At 40.9% G+C, this 10,000-nt stretch overlaps 3 protein-coding genes across 3 annotated transcripts in view; 1 reads left to right on the top strand and 2 right to left on the bottom strand.

Annotated features, from left to right (window-relative positions):
- Positions 1-1,298, top strand: part of LOC138023618 (uncharacterized) — a 69,662-nt gene extending 68,364 nt beyond the window's left edge. The window contains exon 29 of the mRNA XM_068870647.1: positions 1-1,298. This exon is cut by the window's left edge and continues 139 nt beyond it. The gene's annotated coding sequence lies outside the window, so the exon portion shown is untranslated.
- A 1,307-nt stretch (positions 1,299-2,605) lies between these two features.
- LOC138023610 (uncharacterized) lies at positions 2,606-8,225 on the bottom strand. The gene is made up of 4 exons (XM_068870634.1): positions 8,086-8,225; positions 5,870-6,488; positions 4,403-4,645; positions 2,606-4,015 (listed from the first exon to the last, which is right to left on the bottom strand). Exons 2-4 carry the CDS (start codon positions 6,465-6,467, stop codon positions 3,429-3,431), a joined length of 1,428 nt encoding a protein of 475 aa, XP_068726735.1. The 5' UTR covers positions 6,468-6,488; positions 8,086-8,225; the 3' UTR covers positions 2,606-3,428.
- Positions 8,226-9,289: 1,064 nt separating this feature from the next.
- The window catches only part of LOC138038034 (uncharacterized), an 8,279-nt gene continuing 7,568 nt past the window's right edge, over positions 9,290-10,000 (bottom strand). The window contains exon 6 of the mRNA XM_068883860.1: positions 9,290-10,000. This exon is cut by the window's right edge and continues 746 nt beyond it. The gene's annotated coding sequence lies outside the window, so the exon portion shown is untranslated.

Below are 10,000 nucleotides of genomic sequence, written 5' to 3'. Positions count from 1 at the left end.
TGACTAGAAGGTCATGTTGGAAACGCAAAATGTTCTATGGGGAATTAGAACTCTGTTTCTTAGTACATTTTCTATTTTGTTTCAGTAACTTTACATTGCCGCTGCTCACGTTAGAAAAACTCTCTTTGTAAGAGATACTCAGATTATTTAGAATCTGACAGGACACAGTACCTTTGTCGTTTTTTATCGTACATTGGAAATTAGCTTCAGTAGTAGCCGAAAAAGACAAAGATGAAGTTCTGGTCAAGGAAAACACTTCACTCTGTTTCTTAGTACATTTTCTATTTTGTTTCAGTAACTTTATATTGCCGCTGCTCACGTAAGAAAAACACTCTCTGTAAGAGACATTCAGATTATTTAGAATCTGACAGGAAGCAGTGCCTTTGTCGTTTTTGATCGTACATTGGAAATTAGCTTCAATAGTAGCCGAAAACGTCAAAGATGAAGTTCTGGTCAAGGAAAACACTTCAAACGTTGATGTGCATTTCATGATCAGAAATGATCCTACTTATGGCACTGATATGAAGCTGTGTGTAAAGAGCTGCACAAAATTGCGATGAAATCTGAAGTTGCGGAAATCCTCTGTAAGCGGTTACCCTTGGTCAGAACTTCAAACTGTCAGAGCACAATATTTAATATAGGAAGTACGAAACTGTGTTTCTCAGAGCGATTATCAATTGAGTCTCGAAAGGAACGATCTTGCATCACTTCGATTGGTAATTGGTTGTTGTCAGCAGACTTGTCAGCAGTCCATGATGCCTTTTGCGCTTCCTGCATGGAAATGCTGGGCATAATGATTGGTTCATTCGACAGCATGCGTTTGTTATGATTGGTCAATGCGATGTTCTTTTTTGGTTCGGTTTTATTAACACTCATTTGAAAACCGCTCTCTACACATTTCAGTATTAGGCTTTAAGCCAGAAATGCTACTTTCTTATAGAAATCAAGCGAAAAAGAGCAATGGTTTCAAATAACAGTATAATTTGCAAGAAATCAGACGCAAAGAGGGTCTTTAAGTGAAAAGGTCTGATAAATCTTTTTTGAGAAAAAGGAAGACCATTTTAAGTCGTTTCACCTCCTACAGGCTGTTTTACCAAACACACGACTTTCATGCATACAACGTACACCACAAATCGTTGTACTTATTTGCCGACTTGCTTACTGTGTGATAAATGTGCTCAAAACAATTTTTAATATTTTCTTGTAAATACTCCGTCGCTTGCACTTGTTGAGTGATCAATGAAATCTTCACAGTAACTTGATGACTCACCACACTGCTCATCTGATAAAAAAAGAAAGATAAAGCCCGACATCCCTGTGCAAAAACATCCTTTGCATAATCATCTGAATCATATATCTAAGCAACCTGTAATTCTTAGAAAAAAGTCAATTTTCATATTCAACCCTTTTCAACTTTGTTATCCTTGGTACAAACGGATTAAAAGTCGTTTAGAAGGGTACGTAGACGCGTAGTAGAATTTGCCATTAGCCAAATGAATTTAAGAGCAGTTTACTGCATGTTTACATAAAAGCCGGCTTAGCTACTTTTTTTAGAGGAAAGCTTTCTAGAGCAGATTTTTGCAGTTTACAGTAGCACAGAGTTTACACCCACAAGTTTTGAGAAAAAAAAGTACAAAACAACTGCTCAGTGAACTCTCTATGTGAGAGAGATTGTCCCATTAAACAACGCTTGGCGAAGCAAAAATGTGTTGTACATGTAGTTGTGTGCTAGGCAGAAGCAACGGTCTTCACAGGTGTTGAGGACGTGCAGTAGACAGTCACTCACTTCGGAAGACTGTGTAGGCTGCACTGGCCTCCGCCAAACCAGACGTCTTTTGGACACAGACGTTTATGCTCACATGTGGCACTTTTAACTGAGCTTACCAAACAACGCTTAAAAAGGGCCAGATCACTCAAGACAAACTGGCTCGAAAGTGAGATGACCTACTCATCGCATGGACAAAAAAATCAACTTTCAAAATGACCATAATACTCTTTGTTTGCCCTCCAAAATTTTGAAAAAGCATTGTTTTTATTTTCTCTTGGTCCCCAGAGAAACTGGAAACAATGCTTATGCAAAAAAAAAAAAATGAAGGGCAAACAAAGAGTATGGCTTTTTCGAAAATGGCCTAATTTCCTTCTTCGCTACGAGCATTGCTGAAACTTTACTGCTTGTACTAACAGTATAGCAGACTGAACTATTGTCATCTAAACCTACAATAGTTTAATGGCCCCCGCCCAAACGTCTTTAATAACTCCGGCAGTATTAGCACGAGCATTCGGACTAGAAATTGGAAGGCGGTAGGTTGGGACTCCTGCGAAGGAGCACTCGGAATTTTTTTTCCCGAGTATCTCTGAGTCCTAACTCCCACGAGTCTCCTATAGCTCAGTGTTAGAGCATCCGAACTAGTAATAGGAAGAAGGTCGTAGGTCCGACTCCAGCGAAGGAGCACTCGGATTTTTCCGAGTATCCCCGAATCCTAGCTCCACGAGTCTCCTATAGCTCAGTGCTAGAGCATCCCAACTAGTAATTGGAAGGTGGTAGGTAGGAGCACTCGAATTTTCTCCCAAGTATCTCCGAGTCAACATAAAAAAACACCTCTTCAGTTATTCACCTGGTTTAACATATGCCATCTCCTACATTACACAAAACGAAATCGGCATTGGTACGAGAAAATTAGCCTGCGTCGCAGACGTAATCTAACATCGGTTAGTAACGCATGCGAAGCAGCGCCGAGACCCTTGCTCTGGACCCCCAACGGAATCAACGCACAAGCGGAAGTGCGTTTCAAATTTCCCTTTAACCTGATTGGCTATTACCAGTCCTGTCAAACAATCGTTTCCCTAAACACACCAATCATGGCGCGTACTCAAATTCTGATACGCTGTTGGGGGCCCAGAACAAAGATTTCGGCACTGGTTTGCAGACGGATTCAACCGGATGTTTGGTTTCGTCTGTGGCGCAGGCTACGAAAAGATCAGAAAAGAAAGACCTACAAGAAACAAAAACAATTAAAATGTCCTGTTAAAAAACACTAGAAAACTCCATCGGCCTCGATCGCTATGTATCATTAACTTAATCTTTTTAAACATTTGACCTCTGTCCAAATCAGCCACAGGCTCATTACATCTATCCTTGGTTTGCTCATGACGGCATGTCACCACGGCCATGTTTGTACCCATGGGGCCTTTCATTTTGTCTTGGCTAAAGAAAATGTAGCAGCTCATCACGTGATTGAATCAAGACCATTATGGTCAAAAGTAAAATACATACTTAATCCTTTCGTGATCGGAGGACCACTGAATAGTGTACAGTTCATCATACTGCGATACCGATCGCTGGTCGTTTCTGGCGTTCTCGTTGCAATCGCTGTCGCCGTCGTGAGTCATTTCAGAACGTGTAATCTTAATTCACGCACAATAATAATTCATATTTTGTTCTGTCCTAGAGTTATCGGAGGAAGGATTCTTCCTTGTCTTCTGACTGGAGCCCTGTCCTCAGATGTGATACTTATTATCTCAAGGCGGCCACCTTGGTTCTGGAGGGACGCTCCAAGCGGTAGCAAGGCAGCTTGCATGCTTACCGCCATGCTGGATGTAAGGCACGGTTGGGATGCCCGTGAATGGTCTGACATCGTCCGCTGGAGTGGTGATGCGAATGCTCTTGCGGTAATTCCTGCAATGTTGGAGGGGATGGGTGGAAGGGTGACGCCCTGGTCTCCCTCAAAAGACAGTCGGTTCTCTGTTTCAATGAAATGGGACGTCCTGTCTGTTGAGGCTTGAGCACAATCTTCAATTGCATTTTTTTCTTCACTATTTTCCACTGGATTTTTGCAGAAACTACTCACTCTGTGCCCTGCATTTCGTATGGCAATCTCTGACTGTGTTCTGCGCATGAGCTGTGATGTGTGAAGCAGCCCCTTGTCATAAGCTCCTCTTATTTTTGCCCAGTGTAACTCTGCCTGCTTCTGGACTTGCTCTTGGGTAATGTCACATCCTGTGCTCACCGAGTATGCTACAAATGTCAACGAAAGGAAAGTAACTCAGATAAAAGCACCCAATGATTGCTTCTTGACATCGTTCTTAGAGGAACTTCGATGTTTACAAATGGTTCCCACATACGACGCGCATAGGCATGCGCACGCACAAACTCAGTAGCGTTATGAAAGTTATATGTAACAACTGTTATTGGCGCCTGCGAGTGTTTGTTGTGCTTATTGGCTAATGGTTTCTGGTCATTTGTCCTTACTACACAAATTATCTTTCAGTCAGTCTGGCTCCTTTAATAAATATATTTTCTCACTTTAACGCTTTCATCTAACATTTTCGCCTAACTAGTCTGCCCTCGTCTACCCTAAATGCAACATCAATGCCTTTCGGCGCATTCCTCTTTGCACCCTACCTGTAAGCGAGACAGACTCCTGCTCAGGGAAGCAAGACAGGGAACTGTGCTCTCTAGGCTTTGGGCCTTCACCTCCCAGAAGAGCAAACACTTGGTCGTCTTGTAACACTTTAGTAACAAATGACCCTAAGACTGCTGCAACATACTGCTCCCAGGAGGAATTATTATGATAACGGCGAGTAGCAATCACGCCTAGAATTGAGATCCATTCGTTATCCAGGTCCTTGCAGCATTCGAGAACATCTGAAACACAGCGGTACATGTACTTGTATGGAGTGTTTTCACAATTTAGTTTTTTAGAGTTATTGTCAAACTCAAGGCCCAAGCAAACGGCTTTAACATTTGCTTCAACATCTGTTCGATTTTTTTGCATGACGTTGAACGATGTTGCCTGCTGGGGTGACAAACGGTTTCGACTCAGTCGACATTTGATTCAACAAAGCTTCACAAGAGGCCTGACATTCAGTCCACTCCACGGCTGCAGCCGCGGTTGTTACTATGGATACGGACATGAATACGTCATTGAGTGACCAATTAGTACGCACAGCGGCTTCAACTTCACTCACCAATCGCGAAAACAAAAGAAATGTTTAACGGTTGTTGAAGCAAAGTTATAACGCTTTTAAGCTCATTCAACATCGAGTCAACATCGATTCAACTTCGTTTCAACATGTTTGAACACCGTTGAAAGGGAGGGGGAGGGGGAGGGGGAGGGGGAGGGAGAGACGGTTTTAACATCACCCTTCAACAAAGTCGAACGGATGTTGAGGAAAATGTCGAAGCCTTTAGTCACTCGCGCAAAAGCCCTCCGTCATGCAGAGGTATTGCACTGTTGAACAGTAAATAAACAAATTTGCCTTCATGTTCTTCCCCATCAGCGTCAGAAAAGTGTATATTTTTAAACCAAGTTTTGCGGAAAAATAAACAATAGACCAAATTGGTTAACTCACTGTTGCACCCAATTCAAATCTCCCAGGGTTAAGATTCTTTGTGCATCGTATTTGCATTATAACGTAGCATTCACATGTAAATGATATGGAAATACCTGGACCAAAACGCTTTATTCAAAAAGGGTTTGAATTGGGTACAACTCAGAGTTAGCCGATTTGGCCTATTGTTTATTTTCCCGCAAAACTTTGTTTAATAATAGACACTTTTCTGACGCTGTTGGGGATTGGGCAAATGTGGGTAAATATTACTCTTAGGTAATGGACTCTTGTCTGTGGAGACACAGACTTGATACGTTAAACTATTTCTGTGTCTGCCTTCGCGATTTGCACACAGAGTAAGAAATCTGGTTCTGGCCTTATGCCACTTACCTAAAAACAGCTGTAATGTTAGTACTTATGCTTTTATGGGGGTCAATTGAACGTTTTCGACAACGCTGTGTTTGCAGTAAGCGAATCACCGAATACAGCAGAAAATTACTGACAAACAGAATAATATCCTGAAGTTTTTCTCACTAACCTAAGTTCGTGGTTTTTTCAGCCATTGCATTTCCCTTTTCATTTTTCACCAGATCTCCCATCTGGACAACGCTGCCAACGTGTACGCTCTGTCCACGGTATTTTGGCGGTGACCAGCCAAACTTCCCATTTTCGAAAACGGTGACCAAGTATTCACTGCAGGGAAAGCTTTCACGTTTACCATGTTTTTGGGACTTGCGAATCACTGTCTCAGCGATAATCACATCCCCGACATCAAAAGAACTGCTTTGTGAGTCACTGGGCCTCATTTGGAGAGACTTACAAAAGCCAAGGAATATAGCAGCTTTGGGTTTTAGTTTTTTAATGCCCTGAATGACCGCGGTTGGGCCGCGAGGGTTTAACAAGAACACCACCCGGCTGTGGATTTTCCCGAAGTAAACGTAGCCGACTCTTTCAATCAAGACTGCCTTTAGATCCTCCAAATTACGAGCTGTCTCCAGAAATATCGACTCCTTTTCAGTCACTATCACGGCGTTAACTGGAATGCAAACTTTGTCAAATCCGACTGTCTGATAGATCACGTCTCGCGGAGAGATAGTGCTCACTGGAGGTGGGCGCCTAAGAGGCAACCCGGCCATGTCACCACTTTACGCTTCTAGCTGGAATAAAACGACAAGAAAAAGAAGCCATTTTCAACTTGTCCGTTTTCTGCACCTGGAAAGATCTTATCTGGATTTCCAACTTTGAAATTCAAGGGTCACCAAAGACATGCGATATCACACTGCTAGTTTTTTTTTTATCTTCATTATCCGCCAATCAGAGGCCCATTCGATCCAAGTGCGTATGCACTTTTCGAGCTGAGAGCTAGTTGAATGCACTTGTCAATAAATGATACTTCAATATCTATTTTTTAATATTTTCATTATTTATTATAGTAAACATTTAAAAGTCATTCCCTGTGCTTATGAATCGATTTTCTCAGCACAACTGAGATGACCGCGGTTAAAAAGTACTGAAAAAATGAACATTCCATGAAACTTGATATAGTTTTCAGTGGCTGGCTCATAAACAAGGATTATCTTTGGCTAAGCAAATCATATTATGATCCTTTAGATTTGGTATTTGAACCCGCAAAAGCTGCGGCTGACACGAAAATACGAAATTCATGGGGGACAGAAAAATTGTTACTTCTAAAATGATTAGTTCTCCTGCGACAATTGCTCAAGGATCCCAATCACTTCTTGAGCCGGTGCGACCCTAACAATGTCAGTAGAATGTTTGGAGGCATCCTCTCTTTTTATTTAACATTTTGAGAAAAGCAAATGGGGACTGTCAAAGTACCTTAGGTCAGGCATAATAGATTCGGCTTTTAACAACGTAAAACTGGTGTTATCCTTGCAATCAGGCCCAACTAAGAAAGCGAAACAAAATTGAGTGACAAAATCAAGAGATCTGTTTTTGTGACAAAACTGTGAGAGAGAGCGAAAAAGAAAGACCGCTACGCAGTCCACTTTAAATTTGTATTGGCCGGAATTCGCTTTTTCAGCATCTATGGCTCACGAAGTCACTGTAAACGACTGAAGTTGCCAAAGAAACAATGTGATTACAATAACAACAGGTGACCTTGATCTCCTTAATGAATTAAGTATGAGTTTGTGCATTCCATTGAGATAAATTCTTTTACCAAAAAACATTTTCCTCTAGAAGAACTTGGGGATCATGACTGGGTAGATGAGTTTATGGATCTTTATGGAACTCTCATCTTCCTCTGCACACTGAGTGCAACTTTCGACTCATGAGCAATTAATCGTGTTAGCGGCACGCGTAGTGTCAATGTTGCAAAAAAAAAAAATACTTCGACGAATGTTTTTAAGCAGCTTGTATATGCCGACAAATTTTGTTTGTTTTTAGAGGAATTGTTTGGAAATTTATTTAGGCAATTCGTGTAAAGTTTGAAAACAGACAGTGTTACCCGACAGAGTCGTCCGGAAATGGTTAAAACCAAAGTTTTCATCGACGGATCATGTGCGATATTTTGGGGTAATGCATCCATGGAAACATTAAAAAAAAAATTTAAACTTAAGCTTGAGGAATCCAATGATCTCGATTTTCGATTTCCATTTTTATGAAGAAAACATTGATCTTCTACGGTTGGATTTTTTTTAATAAGTGTAAAATATCTTTCAGATACGCTTACGAAAGCCAGCGGGTTGATATTGATCAGCTTATTACCAATAAAGGAACGAAATAACAAACCTCGTGAAACCCTTGCCCGGATGAAATCTGAAATCCCAACTGATAGCATCTAAGACGCCCTTCCGTTGGCACCAGCAGCTGCGAGAACCTTCGGTGATCTTTGCTGAAAACCTTCTACACCTGTCCGCTTGGTAAACCTGTTAGGTTACATTCCATGTTAGTGACGCATTGTCTAGAGTTCGGGTTTGCGGTTTCCACCTAATAATAATAATAAAGGAAGTTGTAATCAACCTTAATAAGTACATACTATAGGCACGCCTCCTTCCAGGTCAAGAATACAGCTTCCGATAAAACTAGGGGCGTTTACCTTGATTAGGTATGGAACTTCAACGATTCCAAACAGCTGTGAAAACCTGTGGCTTTCAACTTCTTTTCTCTGACCATACGGTCCGATGAAAACGATCGGCAAAAGTCATGAGTTGAAAAAGTAGCTATGTGACCGCCATATTGTTTCCTGCATCTGACCAAGGAAAGTTTTTTATGCGGATAAAAAATATTTTGTAAATACCCAAATAAAATGGACGATCTGTGTAGGGGGTACATTCTTTGTGGCTCGTCACGTAGAGAGGCTTTGCGGAGAAACGAACTGGCAACACGAACGATCGTAAACAAAGAAACGTTCCCCAAATAACTTTCCGTGAATTGAATTTTGTTCTTAGGTAAAAGTCATTTTCGACATCGTTAAAAATGTCGGATAATCGCATGGAAAAAACCCAAATTTTGAAATAAGTTGTACATTTTCATGCGTACTGAATGTTGCATGGATTAATTAATTCCCTAGTGGACCAGTGACCGTGTCCGACAGTTGAAGATTAATAGACACAAAGATATTTGAATAAGAATGACTCTTCTAGCTTAGATTGTTTGCCTATGGCTAACTGAACACTGAATTGGGCGAAATATGAATTAAAAAATTACAGTCTGCTGAAATAGACACCTGTATGAGGCTCAAAAATCTTACGTTGCATGTCCACCCAAGCACTTAGTTAATAATAAACAGCTTGAGGCGATGTCTCCTCGCTAAACTACCACCACGTGGCGTTTATGTCTTTTATTACGAGAAAACCTAACTGGTATAGACCGTATTCATAAATGGCGGTCAAGAAATTATTCTTTTGTCTTAGTGCTTATCATCCCAAATAGCCTCACTTTGGAACCAAAATTCTTTTGAATTTTGTTTGTGTTTACGAGGCTACAATGTAGTTAGGATGATTCGCATAAAGACAAAAGAATAATTACTTAGCCGCCATTTGTGAAATTAAGGAAATCCAAACAATTACTTTGTTCAAACTTGTTTCGCAAAGAGGTTTGCATTCTACGTCAAGTTTAGATCTGCATAATTATGCCATGTTACGTCTTACAGTGCGACGCGCCTTACCGTGGCCACCTAACAAAGTTTTTTAAAACTTATACGCCAATCAGGGTGAGCGAATATGATTAACAGTCACCCATCCTTGCAAAGTTCGCACGGTTGTAAGTTGAACACCGTTGAATGGGTTGTTTGAGTTGACTTACCAGTACACGTAGTTGTCAAACGTGAAAGTTTGTTGGGTGGCCACGGTAAGGTGCTTCGCACTGTAAGCCCCTTGCAAACGGACGCAACAACTCCCAATGTTCATTGTCGGGAGTTAATGGACAACAATGTTGCGTCTGTTTATACGGGGCTAAACGTTTGACCAGTTTCAAACTTCGTGAAACAACTCCCAATAACACTGCTTGTAATTTCATTTATTTTTATTCATTTTATTAAATTGTAAAGCGCATTTGATCATGTTCGTTATGAAAAATGCGCTATATAAGTTTCAATTATTATTTATTATTATTAACACGCAACAACATGCAACAGGATGTGCAACATGTAACACCCAACAATGTTGGAACAATGTTAGCCAACAAGGTTGCGTCCGTCTGCACG

The sequence above is a fragment of the Montipora capricornis genome, chromosome 2, assembly GCF_036669925.1.
Source record: "Montipora capricornis isolate CH-2021 chromosome 2, ASM3666992v2, whole genome shotgun sequence".
In the NCBI taxonomy this organism is placed as follows: domain Eukaryota; kingdom Metazoa; phylum Cnidaria; class Anthozoa; order Scleractinia; family Acroporidae; genus Montipora; species Montipora capricornis.
This window is presented reverse-complemented; position numbering and strand designations above follow the sequence as displayed.

Excerpts from the sequence above, each read along its gene's own strand:
- LOC138023610 (XM_068870634.1), bottom strand. The coding sequence starts at position 6,467 with ATGGCCGGGTTGCCTCTTAGGCGCCCACCTCCAGTGAGCACTATCTCT. Across the intron at positions 4,646-5,869 it reads TGAAAAAACCACGAACTTAG|ATGTTCTCGAATGCTGCAAG; the intron begins GTTAGTGAGAAA and ends GCTGTGTTTCAG. Across the intron at positions 4,016-4,402 it reads GGAGTCTGTCTCGCTTACAG|CATACTCGGTGAGCACAGGA; the intron begins GTAGGGTGCAAA and ends TGACATTTGTAG.